We start from the raw sequence: 19,741 nt of genomic DNA, 5'->3' as shown, positions 1-19,741 counted from the left end.
TACATTTATTGTTTTTCATTTTTGTAAAACTATCTGGGATGAAAGTCAGCACTGATTTTAAAGGATCGCTGCTGTTTTCAGCCCTGCCTCTATTTTATATCTGTGGAATAAACTGGTTTCATGTAGTTCCCCACTTTCCTTTTTGAAAAATTGCAATCTCACGTCTGAATAAACCTGGGATAGAAAGAATGTTGATTTATGTAGATAATGGTGGAGTTCCTGAAAAGTAATACCTCAATAAAATAATAAATTGTATCCATTAAATTCCATGAATTACACAAATCGGTATTTATTTAATTAAACTGAGATAAGGTTTCACCATAAGATCAGGAAAATTCCCCGAAGTTACAGTATTCATTAATAAATTACACGTTGTGGGAATCCCGGAAATACCAGCTCCTCTCCCATTCCCAATGACCAGCTCCACTCTCATTCCCAATGATCAGCTCCTCTCCCATTCCCAAATGGCCAGCTCTTCTCCCATTCCCAATGACTAGCTCATCTCTCATTCCCTCCCAATGTCCAGCTCCTTTCCCATTCCCTCCTGATGACCAGCTCACCTCCCATTCCCTTCCAATGTCCAGCTCCTCTCCCATTCACACCCAATGACCAGCTCCTCTCCCATTCTCTCTCCCAAATGACCAGCTCATCTCCCATTCCCAATGACCAGCTCGTCTTCCATTCCCAATATCCAGCTCCTCTCCCAATCCCACTGCCCAGCTCCTCTCCGATCCTCTCTCCCAATGTCCAGCTCCTGTCCCATTCCCTCCCAATGTCCAGCTCCTCTCCCATTCCTAATGACCAGCTCCTCTTCCATTCCCAATATCCAGCTCCACTTCCAATCCCACTGTCCAGCTCTTCTCCCATTCCCTCCCAATGCCCAGCTCCTCTCCCAATCCCTCTGAATGTCCAGCTCCTCTCCCATTCTCTCTACCAATGACCAACTCCTCTCTCATGCTCTCCCAATGTCCAGCTCCTCTCCCATTCCCAATGACCAGCTCCTCTCCCAATCCCTCCGAATGTCCAGCTCCTCTCCCATTCTCTCTCCCAATAACCAGCTCCTCTTCCATTCCCCTCCCAATGACCAGCTCCTCTCCCATTCCCAATGTCCGGCTCCTCTCCCATTCTCCCTCCTAATGTCCAGCTCCTCTCCCATTCTCTCTCCCAATGACCAGCTCCTCTCCCATTCCCTCCTGATGACCAGCTCACCACCCACTCCCTCCCAATGTCCAGCTCCTCTCCCATTCCCTCCCAATGTCCAGCTCCTCTCCCATTCCCAATGTCCAGCTCCTCTCCCATTCTCTCTCCCAATGACCAGCTCCTCTCCCATTCCCTCCTGATGACCAGCTCACCTCCCATTCCCTCCTGATGACCAACTCACCTCCCATTCCCTCCCAATGTCCAGCTCCTCTCCCATTCCCTCCCAATGTCGAGCTCCTCCCTCATTCCCAACATCCAGCTCCTCTCCCATTCTCTCTGCCAATGTCCAGCTCCTCTCCCATTCCCTCTCAATGTCCAACTCCTCTCCCATTCCCAATGTCCAGCTCTTCTCCCATTCTCTCTCCCAAAGTCCAGCTCCTCTCCCATTCCCAATGTCCAGCTCCTCTCCCATTCTCTCTCCCAATGACCAGCTCCTCTCCCATTCCCAATGTCCAGCCCCTCTCCCATTCTCCCTCCTAATGTCCAGCTCCTCTCCCATTCTCTCTCCCAATGTCCAGCTCCTCTCCCATTGGCTCTCCCAAAGTCCAGCTCATCTCCCATTCCCTCTGAATGTCCAGCTCCTCACCCATTCCACCCCAATGTCGAGCTCCTCTCCCAATCCCACTGCCCAGCTCCTCTCCCATTCTCTCTCCCAATGTCCAGCTCCTCTCCCATTCCCTCCCAATGTCCAGCTCCTCTCTGAATCCCACTGCCCAGCTCCTCACCCAATATATCTCCCAATGTCCAGCTCCTCTCCCAATCCCAATGACCAGCTCCTCTTCCATTCCCAATATCCAGCTCCTCTCCCAATCCCACCACCCAACTTCTCTCCCATTCTATCTCCCAATGTCCAGCTCCTCTCCATTCTCCCTCCTAATGTCCAGCTCCTCTCCCATTCCCAATGACCAGCTCCTCTCCCAATCCCTCCCAATGTCAAGCTCCTCTCCCATTCTCTCTCCCAATGACCAGCTCCTCTCCCATTTGTTCCCAATGTCTAGCTCCTCTCCATTCTCCCTCCCAATGACCAGCACCTCTCCCACACTCTCTCCCAATGACCAGCTCCTCTCCCATTTGCTCCCAATGTCTAGCTCCTCTCCATTCTCCCTCCCAATGACCAGCACCTCTCCCACACTCTCTTCCAACAACCAGCTCCTCTCCATTCTCCCTCCTAATGCCCAGCTCCTCTCACATTCCCAATGACCAGCTCCTCTCCCTTTCCCTCCCAATGCCCAGCTCCTCTCCCATTCCCAATGACCAACTCCCTTCCCAATCCCTCCCAATGACCAGCTCCTCTCCCTTTCCCTCCCAATGCCCAGCTCCTCTCCCATTCCCAATGACCAACTCCCCTCCCAATCCCTCCCAATGACCAACTCCCCTCCCAATCCCTCCCAATGTCCAACTCCTCTCCCATTATCTCTCCCAATCTCCAGCTCCCCTCCCATTCCCTCCCAATGTCAAGCTCCTCCCTCATTCCCAATGTCCAGCTCTTCTCCCATTCTCTCTCCCAAAGTCCAGCTCCTCTCCCATCCCCTCCGAATGTCTAGCTCCTCTCCTATTCCATCCCAATGTCCAGCTCCTCTCCCATTGTCTCTCCCAAAGTCCAGCTCCTCTCTCATTCCCTCCCAATGTCCAGCTCCTCTCCCATTCTCTCCCAATGACCAGCTCCTCTCCCATTCTCTGTCCCAATGACCAGCTCCTCTCCCATTTTCTCTCCCAATGACCAGCTCCTCTCCCATTCCCTCCTGATGACCAGCTCACCACCCACTCCCTCCCAATGTCCAGCTCCTCTCCCATTTTCTCTCCCAATGTCCAGCTCCTCTCCCATTTTCTCTCCCAATGTCCAGCTTCTCTCCCATTTTCTCTCCCAATGTCCAGCTCCTCTCCCATTTTCTCTCCCAATGTCCAGCTCCTCTCCCATTTTCTCTCCCAATGTCCAGCTCCTCTCCCATTTTCTCTCCCAATGTCCAGCTCCTCTCCCATTTTCTCTCCCAAAGTCCAGCTCCTCTCCCATTTTCTCTCCCAATGACCAGCTCCTCTCCCATTTTCTCTCCCAATGACTAGCTCCTCTCCCATTTTCTCTCCCAATATCCAACTCCTCTACCATTCTCTCTCCCAATGACCAGCTCCTCTCACATTCCCTCCCAATGCCCAGCTCCTCTCTCATTCCCAATGACCAGCTCCTCTCCCATTCCATCTGAATGTCCAGCTCCTCTCCCATACTCTCTCCCAATGACCAGCTCCTCTCCCATTCCCTCCCAATGTCCAGCTCCTCTCCCATTCCCTCCCAATGTCCAGCTCTTCTCCCATTCCCAATGTCCAGCTCCTCTCCCATTCTCTCTCCCAATGTCCAGCTCCTCTCCCATTCCCTCCCAAGATGTGGAGATGCCGGTGTTGGACTCGGGTGGACAAATGTGAGAAGACACACAACACCAGGTTATAGTCCAACAGCTTTATTTGAAATCACAAGCTTTCGGAGCACTGCTCCTTCGTCAGGTGAAGTGAAGAGATGCATATAGGCACAGCATATATAGTCAGAGAACACTGCCAGATGATTACAGGTAATCTTTCTAACTGCCCTTTATCACACCTCGGCAGAGAGATAATCACAGCAATCAAAGGTGTGAATGGTGTCCAAACAGGTCAGTCAGGAAAACATTACATCAAAGAACAATGAGGTGGGGTCACAAGGGGTCAAATGTTACAGATGCTGGGGTCTGTATGAAAAACAAAAACAAACAAAAAACAATAAAAAGAAAAAAAAATTTGTTTGCTGGAAATCACAGCCAGTCCGGCCACATCTGTGTAGAGAGAACAAGCCAACGACGACTTGAGTCTGGATGATTCTACATCAGGTGGGGTTACATGTAGCGTGACATGAACCCAAGATCCCAGTTGAGACCACCCTCATGAGTGCGGAACTTGGCTATCAGTTTCTGCTCGACGATTTTGCGTTGTCATGTGTCTCGAAGGCCGCCTTGGAGAATGCTTACCTGAAGATCGGAGGCTGAATGTCCTTGACTGTTGAAGTGTTCCCCGACTGGGAGGGAACACTCCTGCCTGGCGATTGTTGTGCGGTGTCTGTTCATCCGTTGTCGCAGTGTCTGCATGGTCTTGCCGATGTACCATGCTCCGGGGCATCCTTTCCTGCAACGTATGAGGTAGACAACATTGGCCTAATCACATGAATATGTACCATGTACCTGGTGGGTGGTGTCCTCACGTGTGATGATGGTATCTGTGTTGAAGATCTGGCATGTCTTGCAGAGGTTGCCGTGGCAGGGTTGTGTGGTGTCGTGGTCGCTGTTCTCCTGAAAGCTGGGTAATTTGCTGCAAACAATGGTCTGTTTGAGGTTAGGCGGCTGTTTGAAGGCAAGTAGTGGAGGTGTGGGGATGGCCTTAGCGAGGTGTTTGTCATCATCGATGACATGTTGAAGGCTGCGAAGAACATGGCGTAGTTTCTCCGCTCCGGGGGAGTACTGGATGACGAAGGGTACTCTGTTGGTTGTGTCCCATGTTTGTCTTCTGAGGAGGTCTATACTTGGGTATACAGGGTATACAGGGCATAATTTCAAAGTTTGCAGATGATTCAAAGTTGAAAGTATAGTAAACAACAAGGAGGATATTAACAGATTTCAGGAGGACATAGACAGATTGGTGAAATGGGCAGACACATGGCAGATGAAATTAACACAGAGAAGTATGAAGTGATAATTTTTGGTAGGAAGAATGAGGAGAGGCAATATGAACGAAATGGTACAATTTTAAACTGGGTGCAGAAGCAGAGAGACCTGGGGGTGTATGTACACAAACCTTTGAAGATGGCAGGACAAGTTGAGAAGGCTGTTAAAAAAGCATTTGGGGTCCTTGGCTTTATTAATAGAGGAATAGAGTGCAATAGAGTGCAAAAGCAAGGAAGTTATGCTAAACCTTTATCAAACTTTAGATCTCTGGGCACCACACTTTAGGAAGGATTTCAAGGCCTTGGAGAGGGTGCAGGAGAGACTTACTCGAATGATACTGGGGATGAGGAACTTCAGTTACGCGGAGAGACTGGAGAAGCTGGGGTTGTTCTCCTTAGAGCAGGGAAGGTTAAGAGGAGATTTGCTAGAGGTGTTCAGCACAGGAACGATAGGCAGAATGGCCTCCTTCTATGCTGTATCATTCAATAATTCTATGATTCTAAAATCATGAATGATTTTGATAGAGTAAATAAGGAGAAATTGTTTCCAGTGGCAGAAGGGTCGGTAACCAGAGGACACAGATTTAAGGTGATTGGCAAAATAACCAGAGGCGACATGAGGAAATATTTTTTTATGCAGCGAGTTGTTATGATCTGGAATGCGCTGCCTGATAGGGTGGTGGAAGCAGATTCAACAGTAACTTTCTAAAGATAATTGGATAAATACTGGAAGGGAAAAAAGTTACAGAGCTATGGGAAAGAGCCGGGGAGTGGGACTATCTGCATAGCGCTGCCAAAGAGCTGGCACAGGCATGATGGGTCGAATGGCCTCCTTCTATGCTGTATCATTCTATGATTCTATGATTCTAACAGGCTCAAGGAACTGAATGGCCTACTCCTTTCCTATATATTCTATGGTCCTACCCATTTTTCATAATATCATATAACAAAGGAAGAGGCCCAAGTCCATTGTTCTTATACCCATTCCAACTCTTTAACTGGAGGACTCTGCTCTAAATCCAATTCCCTGCTCTTCCCCATACATGTTTATTTTCTTCCTTTTCAAATACTTAATGGCACGTCAAGTGGGGTTATAGTCCTTGCCTAAATAACCACTTCATCTTCTAATAAACAGTTTGTGTAAAAAAAAACAAGTCTATAATGTTATTGTAGTGCTTTCACCTGCGAGTTAGTAAGTTGTGGATTCCAGTGCAGGATTTGAGCACATAATCCAGGCTGACTTCATTGCAGAATGAGAGACTGGAGGAATGTTGCAGGTGTCATCTTTTGGATGAGATGTTAAACCGAGGCCAAGTGCTGGTCATTTGGGTGTTAAAGATCCCATGACACTATTCAAAGAAAAGTAAGGGAATTCTCCCGGTGCCTGAACAACACTTATCCCTGAACCAACATCACTAAACATCTGGTCATTTATCTCATTTGCTGTTGTGGGACCTGCGTATGTAAATTGGTGCCACGTTTCCTACATAAAACAGAACAGTGGCTGCACTTCAAAAGTAACTCATCACTTTTGAATAGCCTGAGGATATTAAAGATGCTAAATAAATATATTTCCTTTCTTTGTTCTTTTTTCCAAAATGTACCACTTTAGATTTTTCTGTCCTATGTGCGACTCCACTGACCTATCCAGCTCCCCAGCAATCTCCTGCATTCCTCCTCCTGATTTGCCATCTCTTCTATTTTGGCATTAGAGTTGAACCTAGGCCAGCATCCCTCAGTGTCTGCCTGTGCACAATTCAGCAGGAGTTATTGGGTAGTGATCATGAGTAGGCACTTCTCCCCCCACCCCTATCTATTCCAGGAAACGGAAGACAATTGCACTGCCCATCAGTGCTCCAGCTGGCTTCAACTATCCGAATAGAACAAAAACAAAGAACAAGATACTGCAGAGGCTGGACATTTGAAACAAGAACAGAAAATGCTGGAAACACTCAGCAGATCAGGCAGCATCTGTGAAGAGCAGGAATGTGGGTGTTTCAGGCTTGCTGGGTGTTTCCAGCATTGTCTGGATTTCTTTGTTATGACTCAGTTGAATTCTCACTTTATTTTGGAGTCAATGGGGGAGTGATTTCCTAATTCCTTATTACATTGGGTGGTACCTGTTTACTTCATATCAGGCTTTTTTTATCTCTCAAAAGTCATAAAGGTAATTGCAATCATTAATGATCAATAATCTATAGAACTTAATTTCTTGATTTCTCTGGGGCCATGGGAATGTGGAATGCAAGTGGTCAGGGCTGAATATGTAGATGACATTGTAACAGTGCAATTTCCTGTGTTTTTGACACTGCTCAAAGCTCATTCTTGGTATGGTACAAAATGGCAGCATTGAGCTGCACCGCGACCCATATAAGCATGGTGACAGTTGTGATCACTTAGGTTCTAGTGTGTTGAATTGACAAACAGGTATTCTGCACTGAATACCGTGACGATGACGGTAACCTGGAGGAAGGTAGCCAGGAGAAAAAACATGTCTTCATGGAGCAAGTCATTGCTGAAGAGCAAGAAGTGAAGTACAGAAAGACAGCAGTAACGGCAGACTGAACAGTTAGGGGAACAAGCAAGTATCTTTCCATCAAGGGTTCTGAAAGGGTGGGTTGTGTCCCAGGTACCAGGACAAGGAAACTAATGGCTAGAAGAATTGAGGTCCTGCAAAGACAGTTTCAACAATTAGGACATAGATTAAAGAGCAGGTCCGGAGTGTAGTGATCTCGGAATCAAACCCTAGTGCAATGCGCTAGTCAGTGTAGGAATACCAAGTGTAGACACCCTGTTAACTCTCAGTGCCTCTTTAAGAATCATAAAGATCATTATTGTCAGTACATTGTGGTTGGTTGCTAGTTTTCATTTCACTAATGAAATCACATTGTCAAAAAGCCACACGGTTCACAACCAAAGTTCCTGCAGTTTCACTAACTGGGTGTAAATTAACCTACGTAGATAGTTCCCCATTTTTCATTCAAATAGAAGTACCTAACTCCACTTTACACTCACTTTGTTTTCTTTAGCAGTGAATGCCAAGGTTTCCAAAACCATTGATTATCAACTTATGGAGCCAGACTGTCAAGATCCACTGAAAATCTGTGGAAAAATGAAAGAGTTCCCAGGAAATGAGATTCCGAATGAGCGGAGTGAGGGAGATAACAGCAGCAAGAACAAGAAGAGACGGAACAGAACCACCTTCACCAGTTACCAGCTGGAGGAGCTGGAGAAGGTGTTTCAGAAAACTCACTATCCAGATGTGTATGCCCGAGAACAGCTGGCTCTGGCCACCGAGCTCACCGAGGCCAGAGTTCAGGTACGGTTAGGGTTAGATGTAATGGTTAAGGTTAGAGGTAATGGTTAGTGTTAGAGGTAATGGTTAGCATTAGAGGTAAGGTTAGAGGTAATTAGACTTGACCAGGTCTTCTTGGTATTCACCCTTGGACACTGTTATGTGACAAGCTTCAGTTTGAGACAGGTACCTACTTAGATTGGTAAGCAGCCTGCTGACCTAAGTTATACTGCCAGCTCCATGTTGGTCTCTAATCAAGGGAAGCAGAGGTCTGCTTGCTGAGAGCAGGGATTTTTAAACTTTTCTGTGTGAGGGCCCCCTGCGAATATTGACAAAGTCCTGGGGATTCTAATTTGTGAAGGACAGTGTCAGCTACCTAAAGAAACCAGTGCGATCATTGGAGGAAGGTTTGTCTTGTTAATATATAGAAACAGTGATAACCTGCTGGTATGTCAAAAAATGCAGAAACCTGATGACCTCAGGAAGCCCCTGAGATCCTCTCACAGATCTCCTTGGGGCTACGGACCTTAGTTTGACCTATGGTTTAGAGGCAGGTGGAATGAATTAATTATACAACATAGAAAGAAGCCATTCAGCCCATTGCATCTGCGCTGCATCACTGAAAGAACTCTCCACTGTCCCACACAGAGACATGCACATCACACACACACACACACACATACACACACACACACACACACACACACACACAGATACATTAGACACACATTAGATATGCACTGAGACACACACACGCACAGAGAAAGACACACACACACACACAGGCACAAAAGGAGGTAGGAATTCCAGGTATAGCGACACCATTAATGAATTTGTGAAGATTTCTTGCATTCAAGGGTAACTATAGTAATCTGGGATGTTATGATTAAGTATAGTAATCTGGGATGTTATGATTAAGGTTATCCACCAGGTGGTGCTGTAGCTAGTGCTGCTGCTAGCTAAGGTCAGGGGGTTGCTTCCTGTCAAGGTCAGCAAAGGTGGAATGCCAGGATGCAGGCCTGTATGTTTGCTACGCAGTTGTTAATAAAGTACACAGACTAATTCTAATATCTCGCCTCTTCGAGTTCTTGTTTCACTACATGGATTTATCACAGTAACCCTTCACACGAGATTCCCCACTCACTCATCTGCCATAACTTTGCTGTTTTTCCACAGTTTCCGTGGTTCTCCATTGAAGTTACAACAGACGAGTGGGAGAACCTCATAGAACTGCACTCCTCAGTGTTTCGCAGTGTCAATTTTGCTCAGTTGGTAGCAGTCAGGAGCTCATGTGCTCAAGTTCCACTCTAGGATTTATGGACATAATCTAGGTTTCCATTTCAGTGCAGTGGGGAGTGCTGCCATTGTCTTACCTTTGGATGAGTTTTGATTGAGTGGCTCAGGGTGTTAAAGATTCCATGACACTATTGAAAGAAGAGCAGAGGGTTCTCTTGGTGTCCCGACCAACATTCCTCCCTCAATCAAACTCACTTAAAATACATTCAGAATGTGTTAATAAAATGGCTGAAGGCGTTATCACGATTTTCCTCATACCTCAGATTCGGAGCTTTATATTCATGGCCATGTGCTTCTCTAATGAACAGATAGGCCTAGCCTGGCCACTCGTGAGATACCACCAGCTATTTGTGAAAGGGTTGGGGAGGAGGAAAGAGGGGGGCTGCCTTTGTCACTAAAAGATTTATGGTGATGAGGTCGGGTGGGTGAAGTCGCTCAGGGCCCTGTTTATTTCTCCATTACTGGTGCTGTTAATTCAAGTCGCTGGCTTTCACCGCCGTGTTGGGGTTTGGTTTCGAAATAAGAGGGAAGTTCTGTTTCCAAAATGGAGGACGTGGACCTGGAACTTCAGTCCAGTCCGAGCGAGTGTGCACAAAACCAACCTGTAGTGAGCACAGAACGAGCCTGTAGTGAGCACAGAACAAGCCTGTAGTGAGCACAGAGCGAGCCTGTACTGAGCACAGAACGAGCCTGTAGTGAGCACAGAACGAACCTGTAGTGAGCACAGAACGAACCTGTAGTGAGCACAGAACAAGCCTGTAGTGAGCACAGAACGAGCTTGCAGTGAGCACAGAACGAGCCTGTAGTGAGCACAGAACAAGCCTGTAGTGAGCACAGAACGAACCTGTAGTGAGCACAGAACGAGCCTGTAGTGAGCGCTGCGCTTGCTGCTCCTGGTTCATTTTCTGTTAAGCAAATGGTTGATGGGGTGGAGCAACAAATGGGCACATAAGGTAAATTTAGGATAAAAACAGAAAATGCTGGAAATACTCAGCAGGCCAGGCAGCATCTGTGGAGAGAGAAACAGAGTTAATGTTTCAGGTCAATGACCTTTTGTCAGAACTGTAACATAACTCTGTTTCTCTCTCCACAGATGCTGCCTGACCTGCTGAGTATTTCCAGCATTTTCTGTTTTTATTTCAGATTTCCAGCATCCACAGTATTTTGCTTTTGTAAATTTAGGACTTAATAAATTCTTCTTTATGTAAGGTATAATAGAGCTATTAATAACTAATAACTAATTTTTATACAGAAAAAATACTTGTGTTGTTTTACAGGGGGTCCACAGAATTTTTATAATGTGGGCGGAGGGCCTCAGAAGCAAAAAGGCTGAGAACCCCTGATGTAATGCACTTTGGGACATTTCTGAGAAACTTGATAAGGTTCTATATTTATGCAAGTCCTTTACTTTTAAAATGAGTTTACGATTTCTCTAGAAATACCAGAGGAAATATTCAGACACATCTGCAATGTCTCTATTCCGAGACCAGAGAGATTCTCATCCCATCTGATGGGATTCCGTTGTGTCTACAGGTTTTCCAACTTTCACAGTGAATTTTCAGAGACCCTCGCCAAATCCAAAACCATTTAAGAAATCTGGAAAGCCTTTGTTACTGAGTTACACAGTGGTCTGCACAGAGTGGGATTAAACAGAGTGGACTTGAACAGAGTGTTTTATTTGGGAATTTGGAAAGAGTCGAATTCAGAGAAGGGGGGAAGGAGTTGTTGCTTTTTGCCTACACTACTTGTAGTGCTTTGTGTTACAGGTAGATATTTAATTTCAGTACCCTTAACTTAATCTAGATCAAGTAAGTAGTCAAGAAACTACACTGTAAACTAAATTACCTAAATACAAATTTAATTAAATTTAATTAATTAAAACAAGATCATATAGGGAGGGCAGTGCAGGTGGTGCCGCAACTGCAGCATGTGGGTGTTTGTGGAGAGCATTGTGATCCCGGACAACCATGTTTGCAGTAAGTGCCTGCATCTTGAGGAACTTCAGCTCAGAGTATTTGACTCAGACATTGTGGGGCATCAGGGATGGGGAGAGTTACCTGGACACTTTGGGCTGGATTTTGCCAATGGGGAGCTTTTGGAGGCGGGACTCCCACTTGTCGGGTTTCAGTCCTGCCTCCATCAACTTCTGGCCAACCCACGCTATTTTCCCTTGATTGACTTGGTAAGCCCACCCAGCGGGTTCAGCAGGCCAATTAAGGGAAAGCCGGTTACAGAGAACGTCAGCGTATGACGTTTCGTCTGTCAAAAAATTTTGACAGATGAATTGTCATCGTTTGACAGCTCTGTGAAGCTGCCAAACATTGACATTTTCTGTAGTTTGATGAGTTCTTGAATACAAGAACTCATCAAACCTCTTTCTTTTGCAGAAATTAGATGGTTGCTGCATTGGAGAATACAACGTCCATCTGTCATCTCTGCCGCGGAGGTGCGAGACTCTTCTCATACCCACCGATTGAAGCCTGCAGTAAGAAACAAATGTAAGTAATCTTTTTTTAACACTTTCCACTTTCCTCACATACTCACCTCTCCACACTTGCACCCATCACTTACCTTCACAGCGCACTTTTGCACCCCTCCGACCCCCGCAAACCACTACTCACCTCGGTGACCCTGGCGGGGTTCGGAGCCTTTGGAAAGCCTGCACTTGTGTGAGTAAAATGGGGATAATCCTCTTATCTGCCTGTTGACTACCTGTTAACAGGCAGATAAGTGGCACTAATCCCCTTCCCGTCTCCAAGGAGACGGGACCTGGTGCGGGTCGGCTACTCGCCTCCTGGCAAGATGGCACGGAGGCGGGCTGGGGGCGGGTTGGGCACCCGCCCCAGATTCTGCCATTTTTCCAGCAGTCCCGCCTCCAAACCCGCCTCCCCAGGGTGGGCAAAATCTAGCCCTTTGATCCAGGAGGCAGTCACACCCCTTAGGTTAGGGAGTGGTACAGGCCTGGTTAGTGGTCAGGAACAGGAGGGTGTGACTGCAACTCAGGCAGGTAAGGGGACCCCAGGTGCAGTGCTGGAGAAGCCTCAGCCATTGCCCTTGTCCAACAGGTATGAGGTTCTTGTTGCCTGTGTGGATGAGGGAAAAGCCTGCAGGATAAATGAGCAAACTGACCATGGCAGCATGGAGCAAGAGGCCATTCAAGTGGGGGGAGTGAAAAGGAATGTAGTTGTGGTAGGGGACAGTATAGTCAGGGGGATAGATACTGTTCTCTGCAGCCGTGACTGAAAGTTCCGATGGTTGTGTTGCCTGCCAAGTGCCAGGGTTAAAGACATCTCCTCACGGCTGGAGAAGAACTTGGTGTGGGAGACGAAGGATCCAGTTGTTGTGGTCTACATAGGAACTAACGACATAGGTAGAACTAGGAATGAGGTTCTGCTGAGGGAGTTTGAGGAGCTAGGATCCAAATTAAAAAGCAGAACCTCAAAGGATATAATCTTTGGATTGTTACCGGAGCCACGCACAAATTGACATAGGGACAAACAGATTAGAGGTTTAAATGTGTGGCTCAAAGAATGGTGTGGGTGGAAGGAGTTTCAGTTCATAGGGCACTGGCACCAGTACTGGGGAAAGAGGGAGCTGTTCCGTTGGGACAGGCTCCACTTAAACCAGGCTGGGAACAGTGTCCTGGCGAACTGAATAACTAGGGCAGCAGACAGAGCTTTAAACTAACGAAGGTGGGGGAGGTGGGGCAGTGGGAGGAGTCAGGAAAGAATAAATTTAAAAGTAGCAAGAGAAATGTCAAGGCTCTAGAGCAGAAGCATTTGCAATAAAATAGATGAATTAATAGCAAAGATAGAAATTAACAAGTTTGATCTAATAGCCATAACGGAGATGTGGTTGCAAAGTGGCCAAAGTTGGGAACTAAATATTCCAGGATACTTAGCTTTTAGAACAGATAGGCAAAAGAAAAAAGGAGGAGGGGTAGCCCTGATAATAAAGGATGGGATAAAGACATTAGAGAGATCTTAGCTCCGATAATCAAGAAGTAGAATCAGTTTGGGCGGAGCTAAGAAACAAGTGGCAGAAAACATTGGTGGGAGTTGTTTATAGGCCCCCAAACAGTAGTTGTAATGTAGGGCAGTGTATAAATCAGGAAATTAGAGGTGCATGTAACAAGGGTAATACAGTGATCATGGGGGTCTTTAATCCACATATAGACTGGGCAAACCAAATTTGCAGTAATAGTGTGGAGGACGAATTCATGGAATGTATGCAAGATAGTTTTCTAGATCAGTATGTTGAGGAACCAACTAGGGAACAGGCTATTTTAGATCTAGTATTGTGCATTCAGAAGGTAGCAAAAGTAACCCCACTATTTAAAAAAGGAGGGAGAGAGAAAATGGGGAACTACAGGCCAATTAGCCTGACATCAGTAGTAGGGAAAATGCTAGAATCTACTAGTATGGATGTGGTAGCAGGGCATTTAGAAAATAATAATAGGATTGGGCAGAGTCAACATGGAATTATGAAAGGGAAATCGTGTTTGACAAACCTGTTAGAGTTTTTTGAGGGTGTAACTAGCAGAGTAGATATGGGGGAACCAGTGGATGTGGTGTACTTGGAATTTCAGAAGGCATTCGATAAGGTGCCACACAAGAGGTTATTAAACAAAATTAGGGCTCATGGGATTGGGGGTAATATACTACCATGGATTGAGGATTGGATAATGGACAGAAAACAGAGAGTAGGAATTAACGGATCATTTTTGGGTTGGCAGGCTGTAACTAGTGGGGTACCGCACGGATCAGTACTTGGGACTCAGCTAATCACAATCTGTATCAATGATTTGGATGAGGGAACCAAATGTAATGGGCCAGAAATTCAGGTCCTCACGGGTGAGTACACGCTGGGTACTCACGCATAGGCCCAACGAAAGTGCCGGTTCCGTGCATGTACTGCGCATGTGCTGGAAACCGGAACTTCCGTTCCCTTAAAGGAAGGGGTTCACAGGTCGAACGCGTGCGCCGGAGAGGCAGCGCGTACGCCTGGAACTTCCGGTGTTTTACAGGTTTCTCCGGGAGGGTAAGTCTCCAGCTGCTACGCCTTTAAAAAGCAGTCGCAAGGCCTGCTTTTAACAAGGTAAGCGGTGAATTAAGTTAAATTAAAACATTTTTTCCACAGGTTTATTATTTTTAAATACTTTAAAGAAAGGTAAGTTTATTTTTAGCCCCGTTAGAAAATGTAATTAATTTTTCAAAAATTTAAATTATTGTTTAAAATAGTTATTTTATGTAATTTATAGTTATTTTAAAAATGTGATTTAAAAAAAAATTATTTGAAGTTTTAGTTATGTTTTGGGGCTGAATTGTATTCATAGATTTGACAGCTCTTCCTGTCAAATCTATGAATACAGATTCCCTGCTATGATTGGCTCTCCATGGTCCACGTGATCCCAGGGGACGCTTCGAACTAACTGCGCCCCGGGATACGCAAGCACTGCGCGCCGGCAGTTGGAGGAGGCCCAGGATCGGAATCCCACGCGGGCCCACAGCACAACGGCCGGCGTGCTAGGTAAGTGCAGGTCGGGGGCTTGCACCCGCGGGAAGACTCTGACCCGAATTTCTGGGCCAATATATCCAAAATAACAACAGAAAATGCTGGATATACTCAGCAGGCCAGGCAGCATCCGTGGAGAGAGAAACAGAGTTAACGTTTCAGGTCTGGGAACCTTTATCAGAACTGGAAAAAGCTGGAGGTTTAAAAGATATTAAGCAGGTGCAGAGACGGGGGGGGCGGTTTAGGAGGGGAGGAAGGAATTGAAGGAACATACTGTACTTATGTAAGAGGCAGGAAAGATAAAATGTTGCAAATGGGAATGGCAAAATCATACAGCATGAAAACTGGGGGCAGGGGTTATTGTCTGAAATTGTTGAACTCAATGCTGAGTCCGGCAGGCTGTAAAGTGCCTAATCGAAAGATGAGGTGCTGTTCCTCGAGCTTACATTGAGCTTCATTGGAATGATGTAATAAGCTGAGGACAGAGAGATCAGAGTGGGAGTGAAGCGGAGAATTAAAGTGACAGGCGACCGGAAGCTCCGGGTCACCCTGACGGACTGAACGGAGGTGTTCCGCAAAGCGGTCGCCCAATCTGCGTTTGGTCTCCCCAATGTAGAGGAGACCGCATCGTGAGCAGCGAATACAGTATATTAAATTGCAAGAAGTACAAGTAAATTACTGTTTCACCTGGAAGGGATATTTGGGGCCCTGGACAGTGGGAAGGGAGGAGGTAAAAGGGCATGTGTTGCATCTCCTGCACTTGCATGGGAAGGTGCCAGGTGAAGGAGAAGGGCTGTTAGGGGTGACTGAGGACTGGACCAGGGTGTCGCGGAGGGAGCAGTCCCTTCGGAATTCTGAACGAGGAGGTGAGGGGAAGATTTGTTTGGTGGTGGGATCACATTGGAGGTGGCGGAAATGGTGGAGGATGATCCATTGAATGTGGAGGCTGGTGGGGTGAAAGGTGAGGACAAGGGGAGCCCTATTGTGGTTCTGGGAGGGAGGGGAAGGGGTGAGAATAGAAGTGCAGGAAATGGAATGGACACAGTCAAGGGCCGTGTCAACCACAGTAGAGGGGAATCCTCGGTTGAGGAAAAAGGAAGATATGTTGGAAGCATTGGTATGGAAGGTGGCATCATCAAAACAGACGTGGCGGAGACAGAGAAACCGGGAGAATGGAAAAGAGTCCTTACAGGAAGCGGGGTGGGAGGAAGTGTAGTCCAGGTAGCTGTGGGAGTCAGTGGGCTTGTAGTGGATGTTTGTCGAAAGCCGATCACCAGAAATGGAGACGGGGAAGTCAAGGAAGGGAAGAGTCGGAGATGGACCATGTGAAGGTGAGGGAAGGGTAGAAATTGGAAGTAAAGTGAATGAACTTATCTACTTCAGGGTGAGAGCAGGAAATGGCACTGATACAGTCATCGATGTACCAGGAAAAGAGGTGAGGGAGGGGACCTGAATAGGACTGGAACAAAGAATGTTCCACATATCCCATGATATTGCTAGGGCCCATGCGGGTTCCCATAGCAACACCTTTAATTTGGAGGAAGTGAGTGGAGTCAGAGGAGAAGTTGTTCAATGTGAGAACAAGTTCAGCCAGGCGGAGGAGGGTGATGGTGGATGGGGACTGGTCGGGCCTCTGTTCAAGGAAGAAGTGGAGCGCCCTCAGGCTGTCCTTCCCCTCCCTCCCAGAACCACGATAGGGTTCTCCTTGTCCTCACCTTTCACCCCACCAGCCTCCACATTCAATGGATCATCCTCCGCCATTTCCGCCACCTCCAACGTGATCCCACCACCAAACATACCTTCCCCTCACCTCCCCTTTCAGCATTCCGAAGAGACCGCTCCCTCCGTGACACCCTGGTCCACTCCTCAATCACCCCTAACAACCCTTCTCCTTCGCCTGGCACCTTCCTGTGCAAGCGCAGGAGATGCAACACCTGCCATTTTACCTCCTCTCTTCCCACTGTCCAGGGCCCCAAACATCCCTTCCGGGTGAAACAGCGATTTACTTGTACTTCTTGCAATTTAATATACTGTATTCGCTGCTCACGATGCGGTCTCCTCTACATTGGGGAGACCAAATGCAGATTGGGCGACCGCTTTGTGGAACACCTCCGTTCAGTCTGTAAGGGTGACCCTGAGCTTCCGGTCGCCTGTCACTTTAATTCTCCGCTCCACTCCCACTCTGATCTCTCTGTCCTCGGCCACTTACACTGTTCCAATGAAGCTCAATGTAAGCTCGAGGAACAGCACCTCATCTTTCGATTAGGCACTTTACAGCCTTCCGGACTCAGCATCGAGTTCAACAATTTCAGACAATAACCCCTGCCCCAGTTTTCATGCTGTATTATTTTGCCATTCCCAATTGCAACATTTTATCTTTCCTGCCTCTTACATAAGCACAGTATGTTCCTTCAATTCCTCCCCCACCAACCCCCCTACCCCTCCCCAAGTCTCCCCTCCCCTCCCCCTGTCTCTGCACCTGCTTAATATCTGTTACATCCCCAACTTTTTCCAGTTCTGATGAAGGGTCCCAGACCTGAAACGTTAACTCTGTTTCTCTCTCCACGGATGCTGCCTGGCCTGCTGAGTATTTCCAGCATTTTCTGTTGTTATTTCAGATTTCCAGTATCCGCAGTATTTTGCTATTGTAATATATCAAAGTTTGCTGATGATGCAAAGCTGGGTGGGAATATAAGTTGTGAGGAGGATGCAAGGAGGCTTCAAGAGGATATAGACAGGCTAAGTGAGTGGGCAAGAACATGGCAAATGGAATAAAATGTGGAGAAATGTGAAGTTATCCACTTTGGTAGGATAAATAGAAAAGCAGAATATTTTTTAAATGGTGAGAGATTGGGAAATGTTGGTGTTCAGGGGGTCCTGGGTGTCCTTGTACACGAATCACTGAAAGTTAACATGCAGGTACAGCAAACAATTAGGAAAGCAAATGGTATGTTGGCCTTTATTACAAGAGGATTTGAGTATAAGAGTAAAGGGCCTAGAAATTGGGTTGGTAGCGCCGGCGCTGAGCGCCTAAAGAGACCTAGAATTGGGGCGAAGCGCTATGTTGGGGCGGACGCTATGAAGATAGCGCCAACTCTGATATTGACTATACATTTAGCGCCTGCGCTAAGTGTTTGCGCGCGCCCGCGAGCGCAAGCAGCTCATGACGTCATTTCAGTGTGCAACGCCTTTTAGGAGCGCCTGAGCGCATATTGGGTGGCGCCCGGAGCCTTAGCGCCCAGCGCTATTAGTGACAGTTTGAGGGAGGGCTAACAGGCCCTTCTCGGAGTAGGGGGGCGCTATTTAAAGGGGACAGCTCTACTGCAGAATCTTCTGCCACTTGGCCTGCTCATTGCGCTCGCTGCTAGAGAGAGTTGGCGAGCTAATGTGGAGCGGAGTTCTGGGATTTGAGCTTTACAGTACTTGGTACCTTCAACCCTGTCCGAAGCACTTGCACCACTACACCTAAAAGCCTTTTGACCAACTGGCATCGGAATGGGAGCTTGTTTGGAGGGCGACGGACCTCATCTGCACTCTGTGCAGCAGTCATGATGACCTGCCTTGCCCTGCGGGGAGACAGTGGCCGAACTTGCCTATCCCCCCTGCGTTGCTCCATGCCGCTTGGTCCGGCAACTGGTTCATCCTCAGAGCCACCCCCCCTCCCCTCCAGGGGACTAATATCCCCAGTCTGCAGATGTCTCCGCTCCCCGGATTCTGCAACGGCTGGTCCGGATTCCTCCTGGTCCTCGCCTCCGGTGGCACTGGCACTGGCAGCTTCAACGCGTTGACCCCGAGTTGGTGCTGCTTCATCTGAAAGTGGGAGGTGGAAGAGTGGCTTTAGCAAAAGGACAGGTTTGCTGAAAGGCATGCCAGATTGCGGCAAGGCTCTGACATGGCTGCACACTGAGGATGCATGCTGGCGGGGGGACCAAGTGGAAGGCAACAGGTGGAAAAGGTGAGAGTCTTACCCTCGCTGTCGGTAATGGGGTCGGCAGATGCAGTGGTCACTGGACCAGACAGACGTCCTCCAAGTATCTGGTGCACTCTCTGCTCCAGATCCGTGAGAGTGACCACTTGTGCAGGTCCGCCACCGGTTCGACGCTGCTCCTTTCTAATCTGTGCCATCTTGGACTGCAGGGGAAAGAAGGGGAGGTTCTGTTACATGAGGCCTTGAGACCTCATCGCATGCCCCCCATGGTGCAAAAGCCCTTACATGAGGCCTTGAGACCTCATCGCATGCCCCCCATGGTGCAAGAGCCCTTACATGAGGCCTTGAAACATCTGTCCATTTGTGTGGCCAGAAAGGGCCATGGGTGCATACTGACAGATGGCCATTGGCGCATCATTGCAGCAGGGTGCCCGAAGTCAGCTGCAGATGGAGGGAAGCACAAGTTTGGTAAACCATCACTCACCCTAACGATCCGTGTGAGGTCGTTGAATTTCTTCCTGCACTGAACAGGGGTCCTGGTCGCCATGCTGCTGGAATTCACCCTCACAGCAACCTCCCTCCAAGATCGTCGATAAGCCTTCTGATTTGGCCTCTTCCCATTATCCAGATACAGAACCTCTCGATGGTGTTCAACTGCAGCCACCAAGTGGTCCAGAGCCTCAGTGCTGAAGCGCTCTGCTCTCTGCCTAACCTTCTCCATAATGCACAAGTTTCTAATGCCAGACAAGGGCGAGCGCCGAATCTGAGGCCTACAGGGCGTTGGGTGTTGAAACTCAGTCTGACTGACCCGCCCCTTTAAGAGCTGGCC

General features: G+C 47.6%; 1 protein-coding gene across 1 annotated transcript in view; it reads left to right on the top strand.

Annotated features, from left to right (window-relative positions):
- The window catches only part of alx3 (ALX homeobox 3), a 69,619-nt gene that overhangs the window by 34,359 nt on the left and 15,519 nt on the right, over positions 1–19,741 (top strand). The window contains exon 2 of the mRNA XM_086010956.1: positions 7,909–8,198. Within this exon, the coding sequence (XP_085867082.1) occupies positions 7,909–8,198 (290 nt within the window). The remainder of the gene's footprint in view (positions 1–7,908; positions 8,199–19,741) is intronic.

The sequence above is a fragment of the Somniosus microcephalus genome, chromosome 18 (genome assembly GCF_052327205.1).
Source record: "Somniosus microcephalus isolate GS21.2 chromosome 18, FLI_Smic_1.0, whole genome shotgun sequence".
Classification (NCBI taxonomy): Eukaryota; Metazoa; Chordata; class Chondrichthyes; order Squaliformes; family Somniosidae; genus Somniosus; species Somniosus microcephalus.
Note: the sequence above shows the minus strand (reverse complement) of the source record. Positions and strands in the feature narration are given on the sequence as shown.